General features: G+C 39.9%; 1 protein-coding gene across 2 annotated transcripts in view; it reads right to left on the bottom strand.

Moving 5' to 3' along the window:
• Positions 1 to 360: 360 nt before the first annotated feature.
• LOC132210167 (ral guanine nucleotide dissociation stimulator-like 1) overlaps positions 361 to 27287 on the bottom strand; it is a 38775-nt gene continuing 11848 nt past the window's right edge. The window contains exons 5-17 of one of the 2 annotated variants that reach the window (XM_059649586.1): positions 26345 to 26422; positions 23996 to 24073; positions 21941 to 22027; positions 21206 to 21283; positions 15894 to 16087; positions 15141 to 15267; positions 12787 to 13003; positions 10679 to 10782; positions 9813 to 9890; positions 7260 to 7346; positions 6666 to 6698; positions 2881 to 2940; positions 361 to 402 (exon numbers count right to left, since the gene is read on the bottom strand). In XM_059649586.1, coding sequence (XP_059505569.1) covers positions 9836 to 9890; positions 10679 to 10782; positions 12787 to 13003; positions 15141 to 15267; positions 15894 to 16087; positions 21206 to 21283; positions 21941 to 22027; positions 23996 to 24073; positions 26345 to 26422 — 1018 coding nt within the window. In that variant the 3' untranslated portion in view covers positions 361 to 402; positions 2881 to 2940; positions 6666 to 6698; positions 7260 to 7346; positions 9813 to 9835. The remainder of the gene's footprint in view (positions 403 to 2880; positions 2941 to 6665; positions 6699 to 7259; positions 7347 to 9812; positions 9891 to 10678; positions 10783 to 12786; positions 13004 to 15140; positions 15268 to 15893; positions 16088 to 21205; positions 21284 to 21940; positions 22028 to 23995; positions 24074 to 26344; positions 26423 to 27287) is intronic. The other variant, XM_059649587.1, reaches the window with a different exon arrangement.

Genomic DNA, 27287 nt, shown 5'->3' with positions numbered 1-27287 from the left:
AAGGCGAAGGAGATTGGCTAGGCAGCCATCCAGCTCCAGTGGCTGGGACGGTATCACTGAGTACCCTTGTATCCTCTTGACTGCCAAAGTGTAGTCAGGATAATAGACGGCAGGAAGGCAGAAGAAAGGAAGGAAAGAAAGAAGAAAAAAAGTGTCTGGACATTATGAGACAAACCAGAGTCTCCAAGAACAACATATTTTACGTGATGAGTGCCTCACTGTCTCACCTTTTCCGGCGCTTTTTGCAAAGTGCTCGGCTCTTCCATTTCCAAGTGGCTGGAATCGGATAAAATGTTGGCTGCGGTAATGCTGTCGTCTGAATCCTCATTCTGAAGGGATGCTCGCTGCTCAGAGCTTTTAGTTTGAGTGTTGTGTATTTTAACACCTCTCTTTGAAAACAGGCTGCACAAGGGAAAGGGGACACAACAAACATGAAAATGTCATTGCATTCGAGACAAACTGTTAAAAATAAACTAGAATGAAGGTATATTGATGATGAGAGTACCAGGAGTTTGATGTTCGCCACATTTGACCTGTGAGAAATTAATAGTGGCACACTCATACCAAGAGCTAGCATTACTAGTATTGAACACCGTTACATTGTCTAATAGTTAGGGAGTATATGAATAGGTTACAATGTTTGCATATTCCAATGGCACAAGAATCTGGACTTTTTGCAGTGTTTGTTCAACTTGCTATCAACCTCAATCTCATGAAAGGCAAAATGTGGATTTGAATACCCACAGGGTGGAAAATTTCCCCCAACCTGGCCACATGCTAATGTGTATGTAATTTCATCCCAAAAGCTGCAGTTTATTAAAAATAAAACGTAAAACAAAGTAACACCATTGATAATTGATAGAAAACTGTATACAACACTTTGTAAGGTAGGACAGTGTACTCTGAATTTGGCCTTCAGTATATTGGTACTGCAAACGTAAGGATTTCTATTCAGGAATTTGCATTTATATTGCATGATTAACATCGAAAATTTTCCAAAACTCCCAAAAGAAGTACAGCAGATGGCATGATAAAAAAATTCCCACACTGAAAATCCCGATTGTTGGTATATTAGGCATGAAATAGTACAGGGAGCAAGAGCAGATGGCTGCTGAAATGTGAGATTGCACAATAATGCTGCAATGTTGATTGCCTGCACTTCGAGAATCACAATTAAGCCACGGAAGCCTAAATCACATCCATGTAACATCCACACTCATGTAAAGAGAAGATATCCTAGGAAGTGAATAAGTGTTTCCCTTCTCTTTCTTGGTTTCTATATAACAATAGTCACATGTCACAGTCCAGATCACTGCAAGGCACAACACAGCAACAAGGCATGGTTTTGCTTCTCTGAAACTCCACACGGGTAGGTGGTGGAAAATCTGACTTTGCTGAGTTCTGGTCTGTCCTTACCTATTGAACAGAAATATAAGATAATATCCCCAACTCAGGAAAATTATCAAAAACAATAACTTTGAAGTCTTTACACATGTATGCACAACAACACAAACACATACTTTCACGTTACCTGCATGGAAAGAGATTTGAGTTTTATAGACAATAGACAATAGGTGCTGGAGTAGGCCATTCGGCCCTTCGAGCCAGCACCACCATTCATTATGATCATGGCTGATCATCCACAATCAGTATCCTGTTCCTGCCTTATCCCCATAACCCTTGATTCCACTATCTTTAACAGCTCTGTTTATCTCTTTCTTGAAAGCATCCAGAGAGTTGGCCTCCACTGCCTTCTGGGGCAGAGCATTCCATATATCCACCACTCTCTGGGTGAAGAAGTTTTTCCTCAACTCTGTTCTAAATGGCCTTCCCCTCATTTTTAAACTGTGTCCTCTGGTCCTGGACTCACCCATCAGCGAAAACATGCTTCCTGCCTCCACAGTGTCCAATCCCTTAATAATCTTATACGTCTCAATCAGATCCCCTCTCATCCTTCTAAACTCAAGTCTCCAAGACCAGTCGCTCCAATCTTTCAACATATAATAGTCCCGCCATTCTGGGAATTGACCTTGTGACCTACGCTGCACTCCCTCAATAGCAAGAATGTCCTTCCTCAAATTGGGAGACCAAAACTGCACACAATACTCCAGGTGCGGTCTCACCAGGGCCCTGTACAGCTGCAGAAGGATCTCTTTGCTCCTGTACTCAATTCCTCTTGTTATGAAGGCCGGCATGCTATTAGCTTTCTTCACTACCTGCTGTACCTGCATGCTTGCTTTCATTGACTGATGTACAAGAACGCCTAGATCTCGTGTGCTTCTCCTTTACCTAACTTGACTCCATTGAGATAGTAATTTTGAGGTGGAGCTTCAGATGTGAGAAGCATGGCTGATAATTTTTCAACAGAAGATATTTCTGCTGCCTGCTGGCCCACAAAGTAGAACACAAATCTGATTTTTCACTCAAAATCGTTAAACATTGCTAGTTTTCATTCTACAGGCCCACAAATATGCAAATTTAATTCACTGTAACACCTTTTTTGCTTACTTGTCTCTCATAAACAAATTTATTCCGGTGAAATTTAGCCATGGTGCAGAAACTTCTCTGGATAAATGAGAATCACTAGGCAATACCAAGCTCATCACAGGTCCACATTCTACAATCATGGTCATAGCAAAGAATCTCTATCAATCAGTCTACACTAGACACATGCACGAGGTGAGAATAACAGCATCACTCCTTGCATCATCTCAAATTACTCGAACAGTTACTAAAAAATCTCACTCCAATGAAGCAATAATGACCACACATCAAATGTCTCCATTTGTCAAGGAACAGATGTAATTACCCTTCTGTCCATTCATCCCAATAATAAAGGAAATAATGAGATATTTGCGTTGCTTAACATGGGATACTTACCAGCTGAGGCGTTTAAACACACTCTTTTTGGGCTTTGGCGGTTTCTCGAGTTCAGAGGAGCTGCAGGGTGGCAAATAAACATTTTCAGACAAGATTCATTTAAAAAGTATCAGATGCTTTTGTTCAATATTCTTATTATTTATGGCAAAATCAATCATTTACATAGATTTGAAATTGCAGAATGATAATTTTGTTTGCAAAAGGCACGTGTTTTCAGGCAGGAGAACACTGAACATTACTTTGACTAATGAGCGACAAAAGTTCTCACTGTAGGCACATCGATCTTTTCTGCTTTATGAACAGCAGATGAAGACAATAAGAGTTCTGAAGAAATGTCACCAGACCCGAAGGATAACTCTGCTTTCTTTCCACAGATGCTGCCAGACCTGCTGAATGTTTTCAGCAATTTCTCTTTTGTGTTTTTGATTCCCAGCATCTGCGGTTCCTTTGCGTAATTTTTTACCAAGATGATAACCCCCTCAGTCTTTTTGTAGAACACGTGGAATTGAACAAAATGGTCGAACTTCTACAGCAGGTACAGAAAAAATTAACAAGGACTGGGCTTGAGAAAAGTTAACTGGAAAACATGAGAATCAAACTTCCAGTGCCGAAGGTGATACATTAGGTTGTAAACTTAGACAGGAGTTTCTCTGGGCCTCATCCACACTGTCATGTGAATGTACAGACAATGTCAAACAATGAAAGGTAGTCATGAATCAGTCACTTCAGGTGACTAAAACACCACATGCCATATCTCGGAGGTAGTAAAATGAGGAGTATATCTCTTGACCAGACTTTCTGTTGCTGATATTTTCAGACAAACTGTCCGAAAATCAACCAAACTATCCGAGAAGTCCAAAAGAACTTTAAATATAACTTATGATCCATGCAAAGTGAATTTCGGTAACATTTTGTAATTACTGTTATAAATAAATACCATGTTTGAAGTTGGCCCAATACTGACTGTGCCACTGATGGAATTGACGATAATGCCAGGTGCTTGCTGCACATGGTCATCCATAGCCTGAGGATGGGCTTAATAGTGAGCTTTGATTTTCAAAGCAGGAATGTAAATTGCTACATCACGTACATTTTATACAAGAACTTTGGTCCACCAATTTATGAAGAAGCAAACTGTTTTCAAACAATGTAATTATTACAAAGCCTGCTCTGTCAAAACTAAAAAATAGTTTCAGTGATCTATAATCTGGTTCCTTAATCAACTCTGGTCCAGGAATGGCAAAGTGTTTTGTTTTTCAGTTGGAGATTATTTTTGGTTGCATTATTAAAAATATACTGTGGCTATTTCGAGATGAGGGAATGATGTTTTTAGGCAGCCATTGAAAGATACTTTAAAATGCTGGCCAATTGTGTAGGGTTATTGTTAATTTTATGTTAGTAATAGGATTATGTATTTGAAAAGAAATTGGAAGGTAAAGAAACATTTCTCAAAACTGGTACAATTTACATCTGGATTTGTAGGTGCACCCACAATAGGAGCTCTTGGACATGTTGCTAAAATTGGTCACTCATCAAGTTTTTTGCATTTTCCTGCAATCATTGGCTTAGTGGTAGTATACTCTGCACTATTATATACCTTTGAAATGCATTCTGATGCACTACAACAGAATTGATTCATTGAGCAACTGGCTTTATCCTCATAGGTCAGAATTCATTGTCAAAACTTTGAAACCAAGGAAAAGGAAGACAGTAAGTAAACTGGCAGCTCACTAGCATTAAACAGCAATTATAACTAGAGAAGATTTCACACACAACACTTAACTGTTTTACCTGCACACTCCTACAATACCAGTTACGTACTCGCTATCCTCACTTAAGTATTGTTGCAGAAAGAACAAGTCTAGAAAATTCTCGTTTGGACGAAGGGTGTAAGATGAGCAAGCAAACTGCAGGGATTTGATACCCAAAATTATTTCATATTCCTGAAAGAACACAAATAAATAATGAGCTGTTAAAGCAAGTTTAAACTGCTATAATTGCTCCTGCTAAATCCGAGTCCATGGTATTTTGAACAGCATCGATAACTTTATTCAAAGTGCACAGTCAATCATGTCACAAAAATATTTCTGCTTTGGAAATAAATGACACGAACGTGATTTTTTGAAGGAGATATTTCTGTACAAATTATCCAGGATGGTTTCAGGACACTAACTCCCAAGACAGTGCTTCAAAGATGGATTATTTTTAAAAAATGATTCACTTAAGAACCATAAGCTGATTTAGGGTGAAGACAAGAAATGTTATGAAAGATCATTCATCCATGCAAAAGGAAGTCTGCCAAGTACAAAATAAGTGGCTGATCTATAGTAACTGATACCAAGACAGACGGTGAAAATGTTGAGTTAATTTTTCAAGGTTGCAACACCATGAAATTGAATGGACCATGAGCAGCTCGAAGTTACTGGACTATTTTCTTTCAACCACAGTGGCTTCTTGGTTGAATCTTGTCACAATTTGACATGTAAAAAGGGGCAGACCTTTCCAAGTCAAACTCTGACAACATGTTACTTGCCAAGTTGTAAAGTGCCAGCCAGTTTTCAACAGGTCAGTGAAAAGAAACACTTCACTACATCCACATCAGCCACGACAAATGGCGGGCCATTTGACAGATTACATTCTGAGCTGGTGAATTGGAGTCACACAGCGTTGGATGCCTATTTTACCAACCAGCTGATTTTACATCACATGGCCCAGTTTGGCAAATTCAGCATCAGCTGCTTCTGATCGGAACCTATTCTATTCATAGGGACCTCAAGTTACAGCTCTGTAAGCAAGAATTCATTGTTTGCCATAAGGTCAAATTCCTCTCAAATTCATATTGTCAGGTTGCCTGCTGAATGTTGCAGTACAAGATGAAAATACAATCTGAGTGGGTTATCTCTGGGTGCTCTGGTTTCCTCCCAAGGTCCAAAGATGTGCATGTTAGGTGGATTGCCCATGCTAAATTGCCCGTAGTGCCCAGGGATATTTAGCTTCAGTGAGTTAGACATGGGGAATGGGTCTGGGTGGGACCCTCTTCAGAGTGGCCCTATGAACTTGTTGGGCCGCATGGCCTGTTTCCACACTATAGGGATTTGATGATACCCTCAACAGTAGCCATGACAACAGGGATGTTTGAGAATTTGGTATTACCAAATTCAGAAATATGGAGTAAAACATACTGCCCAGTCAGTGAGAATCCAAACAGGTGCACTCCCTCAATTTCTGACATCCCATGATGAAATGATGCCTCTCATATAAAGGAAAATACTAATATGGAGAGATTGTTTACCCAGTGTCTTCAATAATGAAATAGCTTCCATGACACTGAGATTATTTGAACAACATCTTCATTCACATAACGCCTAGCATATCCTGTACATGGCTGTGACTGTTCAAAGGTAAATTGCAGCACATTAGCAGCGCAAAAGCAGTCTATTTGACTGAACTGCTCCATGCTGATATATACACCTCTCCCACCTTGCTTCAAACTCTAAATATGCCGTTGTGTCCTTTCTGACATATAACTTTCTCTCAAATACATCTGTGCTCATCCTCTCAACGAGTCCTAGTAGCAGCAGCTTCTGCATTCTGGCTGCTCTGAGCAACAAAGCATCTCCTTAATTCTTTATTGGATTTATTAGTGACCATATACATTTAGGATGCTGTTGGGGACTCACCCTACACCCCCATCAAGCAAATAAAGCAGCACAAGATTGAAAAGCATGCTTTTCCCCTTTCATGCAATTCCAAACATTTTGTACAGTGCAATTTTCAGTACTAACTTTTTGTCTCTTGTCAAAGTTGATCAAGCCATTCTGTAAGAGATAGACAAGGACAAAGAAAATTAATTCAAATGTACAAAGGTCAAACAGTACGACAAGATTATGAAATTTAAAAGATCAGAAGTGAAATACAAGCTCTGTAAACTTGGTTCCATTTTAGTATATCGTCAAAGGCCAATCACAAATGATCTATCATACCACCAGGTCATATCTTGGACACTACATAGAGCCCTTTGCTCCAGTCAAGTAGATCAGTACCAAGCTGAAGACATTCTCAGCTGTTCAACTGCTCAATCGGCAGTGACATCCAGGTAACCAATTTACCTGTACAGAATAAAAATGATGTGCAATTTATCCAACCTTTTGAAAAACTAAACCCATATTCAATTAACTGCAAAGTGATTTGCATGTTCCTTTGTTTACAAGTTGTTTGATTCACAGCACAAAGCATCAAATTATTCTGATTGGGATTATTAATCAAGCTCATTCATTTTTTTATTGCTTTGATTCTCATCTACAAGCAGCTTGCAATGAAACCATAATAATAGCGCTCATCAGCAAATAAGGAATCCAAATCTTGTAAGAGAGACTTACTGAATGGTAATTCGGGAAAGCCGAATCCAGCGCTGAAAATTCTGTTAAGAAAGTTCCCAGGTACGGCACAATTCCCTGAACAATATCCTGGAAAAAGAGAGGTGAATTTGTTTAATCCATTGTGAACTCATTGTCCTATTTCTCAAAATTACTACTCCATGTCTTATTTATTCCCTTGATCATACAACTAAATCTATTTAGAATCAAAATTTAGGACTCAAAATTTTAAACCGTTATACAGTGGAATGCAAAGTTAGATCTATAAAGGCCAGGCAAGTTCAACGTTTGATCCCTGATCTGTGAACGGGAAACCAAACTCAATATTTGTGTAACCTCATCATTTGGAGATTGGAAATGTTCTACGTAGTGTGCAATTTCGCTTGAAGATAAAAACAATTTACCTCACCAGATCTCCAAAACTTTGTCTCAACAAGTTTAAACGTCATTTTTTTTCTAAACTCAAGAATATAATTCTTCTCAATGTCTTTTCATAGGACACCTCTCTTACCCAAAGAAATAATTTAATGGTCTCAGACGGTGGGTTGGTTAAGAACCTAACAGCCTAGGAGATCTATCGGAATTGGCAAATTGGAACCAATATTGGGTTTGTGGCAGGAAGTAAATGCGATTTTTGAGGGGCTTTTCGGCAACTTGATGCTTTCATCCAGCAGCATACCTGAGGGTACAGTAATAGTTCTTACTGTGCGTACATTAATGTTGAAGACACGAAAGTTCCAAGTATGAACAGCCAGTTCACAGATGACACAAGAATTGGACGGTTGTAAACAGCAAAAAGCCTTAGTCTCTCGGGTTACACATATGGGCTGGTTAGAAGGCTTGAACAGAGGCAAATAGAATTCAATCCAGAAAAGTGTGAGGTGAAGCATTTTGGGAGTCTAATAAGTCAGGACAATATATGTTCAATGAGATAATAAGGTGTGGAGCTGGATGAACACAGCAGGCCAGGCAGCATCAGAGGAGCAGGAAAGTTGATGTTTTGGGTCTGGATGACAGAGGATCAGAAGGACCTTGGTGTGTGCATAAACATATTCTTGAAGGCAGGAGGACCTGTGGATAAGTTGATAAAATATTGGATACTTGCCTAAATATAAGAGCAAAGAAGTAATGATGGAGCTGTAAATAACATTAGTTGAGCCACAGCTGGAACAATGTGTGCCTCAAAACGAAGGCATTTTGCTACTTACTACCGCTCCAAATCTTGTGTCATCTGTGAACCTGCTGTTCATACTTGGAGCTTTTGTGTCTTGAACATTAATGTACTCAAAGCAAGAACTATTGCGGTGCCCTGCACCATTGCCAAAGCACATTTGTGTAAGATGCTGCAAGATTAGCAAACCATGCACTGTCATTCACTGCATAATCTGGGAGAAAGCTTTATGGAAGTTATACAACTGTCCAATCATGAACTCACATTTTCCCCTATATACTTACAGAATTTTGCACCACAAAAACAATCATCACGCAGAGCACACATTTTTGATTATAAAAGCAAACCTACTTTTAGATTCAATCTAGATCATAAAAATATGTTGAAATTCTGCACAGTGCACCAATCACAACACACAATAAACAAAGTGTGACAGCAGGGCAGTAGAAATTCTGGGGCAAACATCTGGAAAGCAATGTAAAAAGATAGTTCACTGCAACTGGAACATTGAGCAGTTTGAAACATGGAGTGTCTGTCAAACTGACAACATGCTAGCATGATTACTGCATTTCTCCCTCTTCAAATACCAGCTTTAAAATGCTTCAATTCCATCTAAGAATGATTTAGAGAATAAGAAAACTTTGACTATTTTCTGAGCTGGACAACTAGTTTGGTAAAGTGGCACCAAAATATTTATATCTGACCAATTATTTTGTTCTTTTATCAAATTCAGGAGCAAAATGAGTGGACAAAGAGCATGATAAAAGGAGTGAGGAGGAATGGCTAGAAACTTGTCAGTTTTCGTCCAAGCTAGTTGAAACTAGATAGTTGATGTCTGAAATACTGAACAAACAAAGAGATATGAATATCTCTCCATTCCTACGCAGCAAATAGTCCTTACTGCGGAGAACAATAAAAGGAAGACATGGTAATTGAGTAAAAACACTTAGGAGAACCAGTTAAATCTCTTAATGTTTTGCCTTGGCTTTTATTAATTACAAGGCCCTTGAAGTGTACAAAGCAAAAGAAAAAGAAATTGGCACATATCGCACTTTAGACATTGCTTCAGTTCAAATTTCCGAAGATAATGAACACTGAGAAAGATAATCTATGAAGGCTGCATCACTGCAGTATAACCACATTTGATGTTGATTAAAATGTTAACTGCAATATCATCAGCAATTATAAGAATCATGGCAAAACAATCTTGGAAGACTTGAGCCAAGCCAGACCACCTGGACTGCAATACATATATTCCTGTTGCATTATTGATTGACAGAATCTGTGCGCATTCAGTCACCAACTGAGTTCATTGCAGATATTTTACGATAAACTATTGATCATGCCCTGAATATAGTCACACTGGGCCAAGTGCAACACCTTACCTCCATTAGCAGCTCTCTACTTGCTATAAAGTTATCTTCTTCATTGTTTGAAAGGTCTTCAAATGTTGTCTTACTGCTCTGAGTCAAGAGAATGAGACAAATTACTCTTGGCAGAATAGAGTCAAGATAACAAACAGCCGACATAGAATCTGACAAATAAGCAAGTAATACAGACAGTGAACAGCAGTGAAGCATTTTTACAATAAGTATAGTTATTTTAACCAAATTGTTCAGAAATGTTTTGGCAATCTCTGGGGCAGGTAGAACTTGAACCCTGATTGTTGAAACCCAGGGATGGGGATACTGCCATTGTGCCGAAAAAGCTCTTGAGTGCAGTGGTTTTGGTGAATCTCATTGCAGCAAGAGAGACTTCATTCCCAAGCTGCCGACAAAAAACAACCATGATCAAATGGTCTGAGGCACACGAACATAAACTACAGGTGTGCACTTCAAAGTGTTATAGAGTGCTTTCTTGGGAGATTAAAATAATTGTTGTCTTTGTATTTTAGTATCCCACATAAACCTCTGGCTTATATCACCCCATCACAGCATATCCACAGGAAACTGTGTTACGTTCCATCCGACAGCAGATCAGTTTTGGAACACGATAGTTAAATATTTCAAGTTGCCAAACAGTTTTCTTTTTCCACTTAAACAAATTAACTCTTCGCTCCTTCGTGAAAGAATGAAAGATTCTGCCAATTAACCAATTGTTAGGATTGCACTGTAGTGCCTCTGGTAATCCTGTTAATGCACCGAGTGTGTGAAGATCACTTGTGCAAGTAAACCTGGAGGTCAAACCTGCAATTTCCTACCTCATACTTATTAAATAAAAATTACATGGCTCTTTCTGAACAATGACTTACTTTGACACGGCTGCCCAAGTCTTCTTCAAATTGAACACACTATTTGATTGCAATGCAGTGGTAATAGCATGCACTGACGAGAAATTCTGCAAGATCCGACATTCCTGTCAGAGAAAAAAAGCCGTGAGTTCTGTGGAAAAAGAAGTGACTCTCCATTACCCAACACCTCAGACTTTTTCAAAAGGTTCTATCAGTAAAATGTTAGCTGAGAAAATAACAGCATTAACAAACAAACTTTCTGAGGGAAAGAATTCCATGATTCTTGGCAACTCAAACCTTGATATTCATTTTGTATCCCTCTGAGACAACCTCTTCAGTTCACTTGCTGCCATCCTGTGACTGGTTCGATATGATTACTGACACCAAAGGAGAGCTTAAAATGAGTAGGATTGACACATGGACATCTGAGTGGTAGAAGTGGCGAAGGTAGGGGGGTGGAGGCGGGGTAATCATCTTTGTTATATCCATCACATTTTGCTCATAAATGAATGATAGGTTGTATTATCTGACAGAATAGGAGGGCAGGACCAGTCACGTGAGATACTCATTCGAGGGAAAACAGACAAATCAGGAAATTGGGTCTACTTTTATGAATCACTACGTTATTGATACTGAGTTAACTAATCTTACCTAGATTAGCAGCTGAATGTCCTTCATCTGTTTCCACCACCCCCCCAACCTGTTGGAGGTAGGGAGAAAACTGGATCAAATCAAACCTCCCAAATGTGTACTTTGGGGTGTGGTGGAGATGAGGAGGAAGCCTGCGAGTGTTTGTTATCAGGTCTCAAAGCCACTTCTGCTTGGGGAGGAAGGCCAGGGAGGGGCAGGGTGATCACACCATTTGGGATTTCTTTGGAGGTGCGTCAATTGGCATAATCATAAGTGCCTTATCTGATTAAGGCCAGCAGGTAGGTTCTCAAGCCCAGAGTCTTCCGGCTTCAGGGAAATAAAGCTGCTGCAGTAAAATGGAAATAATGGAGGGCACTTCAACATGGAAGCCACTCCTTGTCAACTATTGTAAAAACTCAAAATCAGAACGAGAAAAGTCAGCCAAGTGATCAAGTGATTCCTCTTCAAAATAGCCTTTGATAGTGCCAGTGGATATGTCAGGAACTCTTTCATCCATGTCTACGACTGGGTGTCAGCCTACATTCGGTTGAACTGCTCCATATTGTAAAACTGGAGACAGACTTTCAAATCCCCATCAAGGTCCCATTAATGCCTCAAGACTCTTAACGAGTCAAAACTGATGCAGGCAGTGTTGCCAAGACCCAAACCAGACTTCTCTAAATTAGCTGGCAACAGAATTATTGTGAACTTTCATTCCAAACCTTACGAATGAATGAATATTTTGTTTGTATACGGGAAAATACATTGAAAGTACAGTTTTGTTGCAAAATCCAGTGCAATTTAGGATTACAAAATCAGTAAGAATCAATTACTTCCTTTACTTAATTAGTTAATTACTCGGTTCCTATCCTGATCCTTTCCAAATGTACGAGTGGGAATGCCACATGTTGGCGACAAGTACAAACCTGGTATCAGATCTGACAGCCCTTCCTCACTCTTTTCCCGATTGCTGACTAACATGCTGAGACAAATTCCTTTGGCAAACACACAAGAAACAGACAACCAGGCAAGTTACTGAAGGGCCGTCATGTAGGCACACAGAATGCAGAACATTGGGAATAAAATGTACACTGTTTCACAGACTGATTACAGCTTGGAAGGGAGGCAAATAAAACTATGTAATGCCCAATAACTAACTTCATTTTTGAAGGGCCAGTAAAAATCTGAAATCAGTTTGCCTTTTTTATCCACATAAATATTTTTGATGAGAAAAAAATACATTAATATTTCAATGCAACTGTAAACTGAGGCAAGAACTATTAGCAGCCAGCACTACAGAAATTATGAATGCTAGGATTTTCCATGAAGCATTCAATTCTTATTCAGAAAAGCATTCTGCTTGCCAGTTCAAGAGGCTTTCAAACCTTGGACATATCAACACATAGTGTTAATGGCTTGCTCTCTTCCACCATGGTTGTTTCATGCACTGTGGACTTTAACATGTCACAAAGGCTAAAAACCAATAAAGAATAGTGTACCTGGGCAACATCAATCCATTTCTCAATGATTTTAGCCCTCTGCCGTGGTTTCAGCTGTTGAGGTCTTAATATGGTGCTGGTGACACATTTTGCAACATTATTGAACTGTGTAATGGTGGCCTGGACGGTTGATACCAGATGCTGTTTTTCTTCCTTCCCTCGTTGAGACCAGATGGACCCTAAACATTGGCTGGGCACAAGTTTCCGAAAAAGATCATGATCAAAAATAAAAAGGAAACAAAGGGTAAAGGTGTCAGTCGTGCCATGTTTTTAGCAATGAACGACAAACAAGATTTGTCCGTCCATGGGTACATTCGTCCTGCTAGTTTGCAATTGTACATTAAAACTGCGTGCTATATTGTCGACGACTGGCTACATAATACTCACATTGATGCACAAGGGCACATTGGCTATTCAGACAGATCAAAACCCTCGAATTTTCAGTCATCTGCTTCCTATTTGTAGGTTAGATTTAAAATCACTGGTTATCTCCACCCAACTCCGACTGTTGGCTCCACGCACACCATCATGCATGGCTCTGCTGGCAATAGTCACTGCTACAGATGCTCAGCCCTGGTGGCCCACAGGCTAGACAGGCTGGGCATCAGTATAGCAGCCCTGCATCATGTCTACTTCTCGCACCAAGGCAGGTTGACAGAACACAATGGCAGCCCGGCCCTCTGTTGGTTCAACAGATCTCAATATCAACACTTCCCCACTGTTGGTTTCATGCTGAACACGAATATTGCCAAACATCCAAGCTTGTCAACTGGCCATTCAGATTGCATCATGTCCTTCTGTGTCCCTCTTCAAGATGAGCAACTCCCATCAACAATTATGCCCCAACAGTGAAAGTTAACACAGCTGGCAAATAGTTCCTTCAGATCCCCGTAAACTCATTCAGAATGGAGAAATTTGTCAGTCTCGTCACTTTCAAAGCCAGAGTTGGCTGTGACAGGTTGGAATAGAATGGAATGCTCAGAAACCATCGAGTGGGAAACTGTTGCATGTTTATGCAAGCACGGTGGGCTCTCACTTTTAACAGTCTGATCACGTCACAATGATGTCAGCGATCATTTCCGGCAAGGAATAGCTTCGGCTTACCCTGCTGCCTCGACAGTAAACTACATAATAAAACTCCTGCTGTTTAACATTTCAGCCCCCTGGCCCTGCATGGTAAAGAAAAAAAACTAGCGATGAGGATCAAAAAAACCGCTTTGATATTCACCAGTTCAAGCCACTGATTTGAAAAAGACTCACAGCCCTCACTGCAGATCTCTATGATTCAACAAAAGAAAAGCAGCTACATTCCTCGACAGACACCCAATGAGGTTGCTTCCCACCAAAAATGGCTGCTGTCATCATTATATCACATGATTAGACTCTAAATGCCAGTCGGTATATACATACACATATGCAACAGAAACTGCAGTGAAAACAGACTGTTACCTTTGGAACTCTGTGCAGAAAAGCAGCTGCCCCTTAACAAACTGAGATAACAAAGTGTGGAGTTGGAGGAACACAGCAGGCCAAGCAGCATCTTAGGAGCAACTGTGCTCACCCAGCTCTGCACTTTGTTATCTCGGGTTCTTCAGCATCTGCAGTTCCCATTATCTCTTATCCCATAACCAAAACCAACTTTTGACAAAGTGGTCACTTCCAGATGAGATCGCTGCACCCCTGTTCTGAACACTAACATATGCTTGGGATTTTTGAGACCTAGAGGACTACTTACATTCTAGAGTCACACCCAATGCTGACATACAGACCACTGAACTTCCACTTCAAGCCTCAGCCTATGACCAGACTTTGACATAACTCAAATTTTGATTCAGCAACTACGAGTCTCATTTTTTAGAGGTAGACATCAAGCCACCTTGCAGACGAGACTGGAATACCCTGTGGCTGATTCCACTCCAGAAGATTCTGGGAAAACAAAAAAATTGCCATCCTGGATACTTCAAACAAAATCAGTGGACTCTTGAAGAAACAGTGACTGTTATGATGAAACAATTAAACTTTTACCCTGAAATACTATTCATTTTGTAAAGGTTCAACACTAAGTTACAAAGGATTTTCAGTGCTCTCTCAGGTCACTTATTTCACATGACGTTCATTCAAAACAAATGACAAGTGCTGAAGTATTAGTTGGCAGGTATTTCAAGCGAGATACTGAAGTTACACGTCAAACAACACATTTTAACATCTTGGAAGACTGCATTTTGAAGGGAATTCAGTTATAACGACTGGTGGAGCAGTAATAGCATTAAACAATACAGAGAGATTCAGATGCCTACTGCTGACTGAAATATCTTATTCAGAATGACTGGGCCCCAGATTCCTGTTTACTCACAGCATCCATAAAAGTCAGCTGCTCTGCAATGAAGCGTGATGGGTAGGACAGGAGCTTTTCGTCAACTTGTTCGATGGTTTGGTCGTGTTCTTCTCCAATATAGAATCTAACTCTTCTACGGTAGCCTTCTGTGCAAGTGAAGATAGACATTTATTTTGTGCCCAAAGTTCACATTGCTCTAAAATATCTCACAAACTTGTGAATAGAAGTCATGCATTGGTTTACAATAGTTATCTAATATTCATACTTCTAAATCTCGATTTGGTGAAATTAATACGATATTGCACTGAAATCCTCTTGTTGGGAGCATCTCAATTGCAAAAGAAATTGTATTTAATGACAGATTCCCATCCCAATTTCTAGCTTTAGGAAATCTTCCGAATCACAATCTATTGTTTCACAATAACTTGCAAACTTATTACATCAGATTATAAAATAAAATGTCATTGACGGCAACAGTTCAAAAGGAAATTGTCCAGAAAGTCGTATTACATGCTGCTGGGTCTTATCGGACCATATTAGAGTATCAAATCTATGCAGAATTTGGTCTTGTACATCATGTAGTACAGGGGTAATCATTCAGCAATAATTTTAATTAACTTCGTTTACCCAAAAATTTGGAAGTAATTTTGAAGCTTGTCAAAGGAAACCAAAATGAACTAAATCCTGAGACAGAGGGGCAAGCCGCACACAAACTTGTAGGGAGGCACCCTGAATTAAAACCACATTTTTGCAACATAATTATAAATCTTACTGAACATCTCTTTCTCCGCTGTTTCCTCTGCCAAAAACCGACTCAGGAGTTTCTGGGCCCGATGTTCAGCATCTGACCCCGGCACTGTCTGGTTCAAGTAGCAAAGTACCTTCCGGAGACAAGAGTAAGTTGGAACTTGACGAAAGTCTTCGGCAGACTCCTCCAGCCAGATTTCAAGAATTTCAGGTATAGCACTGGAAATAAAGTCAGAGTTTATATCTGTTTATCGGGGAAGCAAAACGTGTGGGAAAAAAGCTTCTAATTCTACAAATGTAAATGCAATAGATTAAAGTTGGAATATGGGGTCATCGTGCTCACACAGGAGATGAGCTGCCATCTTGAACTGCTGCAGTGCACATGGCAATGGTGATCCTGCTGTGCCATCAGAGGGGGGCTGTGTGGCACTTTGACCCAATGATGAAGAAATGACTGTCCAAGTTAGAATTACACTGGCCATGGATGGAAACTGCAAGTTGGCCATGTTTCCAAGTTTTCTTCTTTGTAGATTGCACAGGTAAGCTTAAGGCTCACGTATAAAGTGATTTCACATGTGTCTGAGGTTACTTATTACACCAGCAGGACCTCTTGGTGTTTAGAGTTTGCTAGTAAAGAGAAAGTGAGCTTTAACAAAAAATCTTCTTTATAAAAGTCAAATGGGACAAATCAGATGAACAAAGAAAAACACAAGGATAATGATGATTTGTTTGTCTTTGTTCTGGGAGTTGCATTGCCAGCAGTTGGATACCTCGGGAACATGGATAAATTGGGTCCAGCTGAGGATGAATAATGAAATACTCCAACATAGTCAGCTTTCAATTCACTTATTTTAACTGCCTGCCTGGCTAATACTGAGAGGCCACGTAGCATTATTTCACAGGTAAATCAATGGTTACTTTTTTGCAACAAGACGTCAGCGGCACAGAGAAGTCATCACACCACTGAAATCGAACCCTTTGCACAGAAAAACTCCCCAGGGCACTTCACAGCAGATTAACCATTCAAAAACTGACAAAGGAGGAGATATTCAAACAGGTGTCCAAACATTTGGTCATAGTGACTCTTCATGAGTTTCTTAAAGGCGAGAGATGGTGATGTCTAGAGGAAGAAACTATACATCTGCAGGAAGAAGCACTAACGGTGGTGGGCTGATGAAAAAAATAAGAAGTACACAGCACACTGGACGTGGCAGAACAGAAATGTACCAGGCAAAGTTTGGGCCCTAAAATAATTCCAGACAAAAGCAAAATAAGAACGTGAAAGGATGTGAACACAAGAATTGAAAGTTTTTTTCGAAAAAAAATCTAAAGTTCAGACATTGGTCGACCGAGAGACAACGTGGGCCAGCATGGACTGAGTTGCAGCTATGGTCTATGATGCAATAGGCAGAAGAAACCTTTGATGTTCCAAAGACTCCAAAAAGTAAACATTTGTTTGATTAGCATCCCCAATTTACATGGAATATTTTACACTGAAAGTGCTGTTCTAGTTTTTAATTTGGAATTTCCTTATCTGCAGCCCTACACTGAAACAGATGATCACTTATTTGAGTCCGTTCATAATAGATCATTACAGCACAGAAATTATATGATGTGAAACATTACACACAGACATTGGGGCTTCACTCAGACTTTACCAGCTCCATTCCTGTTAAACAGTGGTTGGTGTAGGAAGTGCTAGGCAGCCATAGTGCCATATGCAGCAATAGCCTCTTGTTGTTTGAGAAAGATATACGACTTAGAAATAGTTTACACTGGAGGGACTATTTTGACTTCATCTGCTTTCAGGTCAGTTGGCATAGGTCGTACTCTTTTGCAATGATTCAAAAACACAGCTGGCCAACACTGCTAAGGTGCTGAATGATATTAACTAGTGAACATGGCAAATTATGAAATGAAGTGACTCATTTTTGGAAATGTCAAGAGATTGTTTTTCAGTGAGGTCAGAAGAATTATGAAAAGCTTGATAAAAGGTGAAGTTTTTAATCAGCTTTTTAAAAAATGGAGAAAAGCATACTGTGCATTTCAGATTTTAGAGTCTAAACAGCTGAAGCCATGGCTGGTAACAACAGGACAAACATAATCTGGGATAGGCAAAAAAGTGAAACTGGACAGGAAAAAAGAGAAACGTCTGAAGTGGACACAAGGAAATTGCAGAGATGGAGGGACAAGGCTGTGGAAATGTTATTTGTTATGTTACCTCTCGGAAACAGTGACTAACTGAAACACACTGGAAATGTGACTTAAGGAAGTTGCCTGGGCTCATTTGGTCCTGAATCTTTCAGAAATCCTTCGATCACATTACAAACACTCGAACAGTAACCCTCCAAAAATATATAGAAAGAAAAATCAATTCAAAAGATCACAAAACCAAAAAATTCCATATCCTACTGAAAGCCTTCGTGGCTGGGAAATAAGTTGCTGAGCTAAAGAGCCTCTACCCTGCTGACAATATGGTAGAACTTAATTAGTACTGTGCAGAGTCCAAAATTTGACCCAAAACACTTTTCTGTCGTCCCACTAGAATTAAAGTCTCTGTTTCCAATAGATTCATCAACAAGTTACTACATCCCTACCGAGTAATCTGAAACCTCTCATCAGCTGCAGTGTACAACATCATTTCATTTAATTACTCATTATCATCCTTCCACCATCTAAAAGGATCATTTCCTAAAGCGAGCACAACATAAACTTAGATTGCAATGGCACTGGAGAGAAGTGTATTCTTAAAGTATTAGAGTCTTCCAGAATTGAAATAATTATGTACAGGTGCACTTTTGTCTTTCTTTTCAATTCTGGCCACTTGCGCATCTGAGATTAATTGTTTCATCGATGACAACTTCACTGGATATGTTCCTGCCACTTCTGCCCTCACTCAAGATGTTCCTTTAAAACCATGTTTTGACCACGCTTTTACTCAACCCCCAAAATATCTGTGTTTTCTTCAATGTCAAACTGACAGGTTGTAAGCTACTATTCTGTAGAAAACAAAAATGATATTTTTCTACATTACTCAACCCAAAAAACTTGAATTCAAAAGGAGATTAACATACCAAATAACATGCCAAACCAGCACATTACTTTCATGAGGATTACACTGTCCTCAATCGGGGATCAGGATAATTTAGGTTCCTTCATACACTTCATCCCTATATGTCTCTTGAGACATTAGTACAGGAATATTGTGAAATTAATCAGGACCAATTTGGTATCCACAATTAGCTGTGTCCGTCCAGACATGAGTAGCTAGGTGTTGGAGAAGAATTTCCAGATAACCACCAAGCCCTGTGGCTTAGATTTCTAAAACTTTGTTTCATTTACCCAAAAAGCCAACTGGGTGGGTTAGAGTGAATAGCAATGCACAAGGCATCCCAACTGTGTTCTGAGTTAGTAGGTACTGCTGATGCTGGAGTCTGAGATAACAAGGTGTGGAACTGGATGAACACAGCAGGCTAGCAGACTAGGGGCTCAGGAAAGCTGGCATTTCAGGTCTGGACCGTTCTTCAGAAAATTTCTAGAGGAGGGCCCAGACCCGAAATATCAGCTTTCCTGCTCCTCTGATGCTGCCTGGCCAACTGTGTCCTAATTGTTTGATTAACAAGAGGGATTTTTCCTTTGCTGCATTTTTCATAAATTGTTTGAGCTTTCTTTCAAACTTCAGTGCAGCCCAGTTGTGAACGCTTGCTATCTGAAGTAAAAATATTCCCTGAAAATCCTCACTCCCTCAAATTGACCATTTTTCTCAATGCAATACTGCAAAAATTTGCCTTTGTATTTGCTCACAAGTAATTTATCTGTGCTGGGCCCTTCAGGCATTGGCTTTCTTGATTATAAAAATGACAAACAATATCAACTCAAGAAAACAAAATAAATGAATAAGCCAACCATGTACAAAAGAAAATAAATCACTGTATATATAAAGATAAGAATTTCAGACTTTAAAGTCCCCAAGTCCAGTCCAGCACTCAAATCTATTGGATAAATGTTCTTTTGTCTTAATCAAAAAGCACAGAGTTTAATCGAACGGCCAGACAAACCAGAATAATCCCATCTTTAACCCCATGCTGCCAAAGTGTCATGCAGGGCAGCATGGTGGCTCAGTGGTTAGCACTGCCACCTCACAGCTTCAGGGTCCCGGGTTTGATTCCAGCCTTGGGTGACTGTCTGTGAGGAGTTTGCACATTCTCCCCATGTCTGAGTGAGTTTCCTCCAAGTGATCCAGTTTCCTCCCACAGTCCAAAGATGTGCAGGCTGGGTGGATCAGCCGTGTGCTAAATTGCCCTTCGTGTTCGGGGAATGGGTCTGAGTGGGATGCTTCAAGGGACAGTGTGGACCTGTTGGGCCGAAGGGCCTGTTTACACACTGTAGGTAATCTAATCTTATTCAGAGCAGTAAAACAACCTCAGCAATCTGGTATAGCTCAAAAATAACTAGCTTTCCAGCTAGAGATGCATTTGTGCGATGCTTTCTACAGTCAAATATCTTTGAAAGCACTTCGTTGATAAACTTCAAACATGAAAAATGATTTCACGAGATTATTTGGATTTCATAGATTCAGGAAGTATTAATTCAAGATCGATTATGTGCAAAACGTACAACAGCAGCATGGAGTGGGAGGGCTACCAAAGTCAGGACACCACAAACAAACCACTTGCCAAGTATATGACTGCTCTAGATAGCGGTATAATTCGGTTTCAACTATTCACAGGAAGTTTGCAGGGTAACTACTAATAAAGTGGTGTGAAGAGGAAAACCATTCCTGCAATAATGCATCATTATCACAAACTAGACTAATGACAATCTGAGATAAACAACCCCAAAAGCGTGATAATGTAGGACAAACAATTCCAAAAGACAAAGAATTTTGGATGATTTACACTGAAAAATATTAACAAGCCAATCTCTAGGAATAATGCAATCATTGCACATGCAAGGCAAGCAGCTTCTTTAATGCAAAAACAGAGTTAAACTTTTGGGTCCAGCGACCCTCCCTCAGAACTGGAAGGGTCACACAACCTGAAACATTAACTCCGTTCTTTCCTTCACAGATGTTGCCAGAAATGCTGAGCTTTTCCAACAACTTTGTTTTTGTCCCTGAGTTGCAGCGTCCGTGATTCTTTCAGTTATTATTTAGCTTCTTGAATGTGATTGTTATGGGTTGGAGTGCCGTTTGCCATCCTGTTCTGGGTGCCTCATATCTTCATGACAAAGGCTCTACATTATTTTACAGGTCTTTCTGGCTCTCCAGCAATTCTTCTCACATTCTTAAATTTCACATTGAAAATACAATTTCACTACATGTCAAATCAAACTTACATTTTCATTAGTGTTTCCTTTTCTGCAGGACTGAAATTATATTCTTCTAGAAAGCTTGATCTGTTGAAGTCTATGCTTCTGCAATTGATCATAAACCACAAAAGAAAAAGCAAATTAAAATGGTGTTTGGGTCTACAATTGGTTGCCAGACGTAAAATAAAAAAATGAAGTCTCAAAATTCAGCATCCCAAACTGTGATCAGCTAACTTTATGAAACAAGGTCACACTCTAAATGTAAAACTGCATAAAATAGTGAATACGTTCTTTAAATTTCCTCAGGAAGTTTACCAGAAATGCCCTTGAGGGCCAAAGCAGCTCACCAGCAGTGGTGGCGGCTGGTGGTAACAGGGGAAAGGAGCAGGTGCAAGGAGTGAAGCCACTTCTTCAATAGCTTACATTTGCTACTAGTCCAGAAATTTCAGTCTGAGATAAACTCAACACCTTCACACGCAACTGCTGCTTGTGCTTTGTATTGCTTGTTCCTCAGAATTAGGGAGAGAATAGGCAAAGAACTCAGAAGCTGTTTCTTCATCAATGTGCCATGATCTGGAATGATATCCGTGTTTTTGTTTCTGTGGTATGTGTTACAGAGTCATACAGCATGGAAACATCTCTGCCTTCATGAAGAGATTTCTGATTATCCAACCTATGGCCACCAGCTCTCCAGCCATTCCCTTTATACACTACTGTATTGCAAATGAAGCATAACATGGTCACATTTTGGATCAAACTCACTTCTTGACTGTCGCTCCCTTTTCTGGTGAACTTAAATTCTGAATTTCATCAGAATTCGGACAGTGTTCAGACTCAACGCTTTCACAGCTGCAAATGAACATGAAGAACAATTTAAAACACCTCAAGCAAACCCTTTCATCTTCAGTTAAATCCAGTAAAATACCCATGAAAATTGAAGATTCAGAATTACAAGCCTCCATCAGATGGTTTTATGAAACAGGTTACACACCAGATGGTGAAGATTTCTGAGTCAACATAAAATGTGAGCCCATATGCTCCCCAAGTATTCTTGCTTGAGACTGGGATTACAGTTCCTGTGATGCTGTCCCACCAATAAGATGAATCTAGTTGCTGGATTTATCCACACACTTTTGAACATAAACATAGTACATGTTTTAATCCTCCAGTCCTCTGATACCACCCCTGCATTCAAACAGCATTAGGTTGTTGTGCAAAGTGCCACTGCAGCCTCAAGCTATTTTTTTCTTTCTCAGTATCCTCAGTTGTCTACAATTCACTTCCTTCTGAGTTACCAACACCAGGGACAACCAGCCGTTCTAATCAAAGCAGAAATTGCTGTAAAAGCTCAGTGGTTCAAATTACTCAAAAATGTTAACTCTGCTTTCTCGCCACAGATGCTGCCAGACCTGCTTAGCTTTTCCAGCAATTTCCATTTTCGTTTCAGTTTTCCAGCATTTGCAGTTGTTTTATTTTCACATTTCTAAAATGCTGTCCAACCTCAGCTCACCCTTGTCTCAACTATTTACTTTTCATCGTGAATTGGACAGCAACTTCTTCTGAATAGTATCGCAGCCAGGCCCTTACCTCTGTGAAGATTAAACAGTGGATTTATGACCATTAGCCCCACTTTTGCGACCCTTTCACTGCTCACAATGGAGGATGACATTCGGATTCCCTGTTAACATTAGCTGCCAGCATCATTTAGTTCAACACTTCCCTTCTGAACTACTTATAATTAACTCGGTACACACTGGGGTCATCAATAATCCTCATCATTTGTACCATTTGCCACTCTCTCCTGCTTGTGGGAACATTCTGACACTGTCACTAAACAACCTCCTGCTGTAAGACAGACTGCTGTTTCATTGCAGTTTTGCCTAAACTTCTGTTCAACCTTACTTGCTGCAACCGCCTTCTTGCTCCTCTTGAAGTTGGACCTCCTCCAAATCAAAATTATTCTGGATTGTTCCTTCCTCTCTTCTGGAGCCAAAATAAATACCTTATGATATGGTGCTTCCTGAAATGATCCATGTCTGATATTTGATCGATAGTGTGTGTGTATGTGTGTGCACAATAATTATAGAAGTGGTCGTGCAGGTTGAAGATCTCATCAGGATTCTGAACTTTAAAAATTGGAGCATTGTATGAAAAACAAATATGTTCTGACTAATCATGATTAAACAAAAACCTCCTGATTTCCCCTCAACTCTGGTATTTACCAACCACACTTCAGGAAGGGATTTGAGAGGGTGCACAAAACATTCACAAAAAATATTACCATAGATGACAAACTAGACAGCCCTGTGGAGAGGCTGAAGGAGCTTGGGCTGCTCTTGGAGAAGACTAAGAAGTGATTTTAAAAGTGTTCAAAATTATAAGGGATTTGGTTGGAATGGATAAGAACAATCGGTGCCTTGTGACAGAAGGCTTAAGAAGAAAAGGACACTGATTTAAGATGATCAGCAAAAAGAACCAATGGTGACAAGGATTTTTTTTTTAAAATAGCATCATTAGAAACCGGAAAGTTCTGCCTAATAGTGTGGTGGATGCAGCTTCAAATGAGGTCTTCAAAAGTGAGCTACAATTTTCTAAAGGAGAGGTTTCGCAGTATTACACAGTAAAAGGACTTCGGAGTGAATGTAGGCATCTCCCTCTTTGAGAGCTGGTACAAACATTATCAAATCATTGTCTCTGGGCTATTACCATTTGATGGCTGTACAACATTGCACAAACTGCTAGCTCCCCAGCTATTTCCTACCGCTTTGTCATATTCTGAATAATGATTCATTTTGTCATGCATGCAATTAAACTTACTGAGCAATTATTTCGCTGGATCCTGAAGAAACACAACTTCCATTTTCCTCACCATTTGCACTGTCAACATTTCCAGAACTGCAATTGATCAAAGAGGACAAATTAAGTCATTTAGAACAGGCAAACTCATCCAGAATCAAATCCAACTCAATTCAACACAAAAAAATCACAGTCTAGAGAGATGGATTGTTTTGACTTCCACAGGATGCCCACAGGCCTTCATACTGAGGCAGTGCTGGGGTGGGGGTTGGAAGAGACAGAGCAGGGCAATAAGGAGAGAAAACCATTTCTTCAGTATTTCACCCTTGTTGAAAGCCGTTCCTGCGCTGTGCAAGAACTTGATACTGAAAGACAAGCAAAATTCAATCGACCATTGAAAAGCTTTGAAAGCTTTATGCTAATTCAACATTATCTCACCTCCCAAAATAAGTCAAACATTGCAGAAGCAGTGAAGCAGTTGCTTCATGTGATTGCTATTGTCTGGATTGGTGCTCACTGCACTGCCAATTGGGGTATCTTCCTGAGGCAACCCTGACATAATCTTACAGCAAATCCCAACAGTTTGCTTTCACAGTATTAGATCCCAAATACCATACAACAGGTTTAATCTGTCGTCACATCAAATTTACTTGTCAATTACTCCTTCAGTTTCTGACAAACTTAGGTTTCTACCCACCACACAGTGTGACATGTCAATATTTTCACAGCTGCAACTGGTCACAAAACACCAAATAAATCATTTTACTTGTGCACATGATCACATTTTTAATTTCTGGCACTCATCTTATTTTGGCTGTGAGGGGGAGCCAGTGGGTAGATGAGGTGTAAAGATGTCAAATAAAGAACCTCTGCACTGGGACAGACAATAAACATCCCAAAAGAAAGGATTTAAGTTTAACTTCCTCATCTCTGAAAAAGAAACACAAGCTCTTTACAGACGATTGACAATTCAACCCTTACAAGCACAGTCTGTAACTCAAAGTTTGATTCGGAGCACTGATGTAGGAATTTGTCTTTGCTCAAATTTACTGAAGCTTAAGGTCAGATTAGTCACCATTGGCTGTTTTGCTGAAAAAAAAATCATTTTTCTATCCTGCTCCTATAACAGTTCTGAGTTTAGTTAAAGATCTGGACAGAATAAGCTCAGGATTAATTCCAGGTCTCTGACTTGGGAAAGTGCCTGACTCCATGAATACACATGGCAAATGGCCAAATTAGATAACTCAAAATGCAAATTATTCAATGGCAATATTGTATGGGAGAAATACCAAGGCTCGGACACGGGGAGCAGGTTACATTCTTAATTGACGACATATTTCTTCAAATGTTACGGACATTTGGAGGACACTTCAATGAACTTGGAGGAAGTTTGTGGGGAGGGTGCAGCTGAAGCAGGAAGGAGGAACACAGAGAAGTGCTGAGGTGGGGTAGAGGAGATTAACTCATTTCTTTAGCAATTTTACCATAGCCACATTGTCCAGAAATATAACCTCAATATTGATCTGAAAACAATTTCCCATCTCAGTGTTTTGGATGCTTCAATGGTGATGCTATCATTTCAGACAACTGTCTCTGTTATAAATTTTCGAGGGAGGCAGCCCAGCAGACACTTTATTGTGACTGCTATAGTCTGGAGGGGCACTCATCACATTGCACTAAAAATTTTGAAGAAATCAATGGTTCCCCATCATTCCCTTTTCACACTGCTGCATTCCAAATGAAGTAGAATTAAAACACATCAAAATTATTTCCGATCAACCTTGCTTCCTCATGGTTACACAGATGCCTGGCAAACTTTGATTCCCACCCACCCGACAATCTATACGGCCAAAATATCTGCAGCTGCAAGTGCTCATGAAGCACAAATTAAGAAAAGGATTTGCATCTACAACTGACTTGTAAACACTGAAAATAAATTTTGAAGCCCAAAATGCTCAGTATTTCAAGTCCTCATTCGGTTAAAGTCCAGATGAATGACTACACTAGATGGTTTGCTTTCCAAATTTTCAGAGAAAATACGTAGGTCACTCCAGTTACATCGGCTGGTGCATTTGACGGGAGGTGGGAGGTTTCACAGTTTAGCATTGTTGCAAGTTAGACCACCAAGGTCTGGATGTTGAGGGCCAATCAAATTTTCACTGAACATTTTTGAATGTTTTCTATAGATCAAAGGCTGAAATGTGTCATTGATTTAATTACTGGCAATGGCCTCGGAGGGAATAAAGCTGTTTCTTTAATGTGATTTTTATCGTCTCGAATGGCGACATAATCTTTCAAGAGCTACTATATTCACAGCAATTTCTTTTCATGTTATGTATTACGAATGAAGCACAGAAGGATGAAACTTACTTTGAAATTTCTGCAGTTGCTTTCGGTGAACTTGATTCTTCAGCTTTATCAGAGTTTGGGCTGTCAAAGGTTTTGGACCTGCAATTCATTAAGACCATAAGACCATCAGACATTGGAGCAGAAATTAGGCCATTCGGCCCATTGAGTCTGTTCTGCCATTCAGTCATGTGTGATAAGTTCCTCAACACCATTCTCCTGCTTTCTCCCCATAACCCTTAATCCCCTTGATAATCTGTCTCAGTTTTAAATGTACTCAATGACCTGGCCCCCAAGCCTTCTGTGGCAGTGACTTTCACAGATTCAACACTCTCTGGCTGAAGAAGTTTCTCCAAATCTCCAATTGAAAAGATCTCCTCTTTATTCTAAATGTGGGCCCTTGGGTCCTCGTCTCTCCTACCAATGAAAGCATCTTCCCAACATCCACTCTGTCCACGCCATTCAGTATTCTGAAAGTTTCAATTAGATACCCCTCATCCATCTAATCTCCAATGAGTGTAGTCTCAGAGTCCTCAAATGTTCCTCATATTTTAAGCTTTCCATTCCCTGGACCTTTCTCATGAACCTCCTCTGAACCCGTTCCAGGGACAGTGCATACTTCCTGAGATACGGGGCCCAAGTCTGTACGCAGTACTCCAAGTATGGCCTGACCAGAGCCTCATAAAGCCTCAGAGGTACAGCCCTGCTGTTACATTCAAGTCCTTTCAAAATAAATGCCAACATTACATTTGCCTTCCTGACTATATAAGGCAAAAATTAAAGACATTGTAAACAAGCACTTGCACCCAGAAATGGCTTCCTTACAAAACGAACATTGAAAAATTTCATGTGGAATCCATAAGACCATAAGATATGGGGGCAGAAATAGCTCATTCGGCCTACTGAGTCTGTTTTGCCATTCGATTCTGGCTGAGATCTTTCTCAAGCCCAATTTCCAGCCTTCTTC

Source organism: Stegostoma tigrinum, chromosome 11 (genome assembly GCF_030684315.1).
Source record: "Stegostoma tigrinum isolate sSteTig4 chromosome 11, sSteTig4.hap1, whole genome shotgun sequence".
Lineage (NCBI taxonomy): Eukaryota > Metazoa > Chordata > Chondrichthyes > Orectolobiformes > Stegostomatidae > Stegostoma > Stegostoma tigrinum.
The sequence above is the reverse complement of the archived record's forward strand: the minus strand, read 5'-3'. Positions and strand labels throughout refer to the sequence as shown.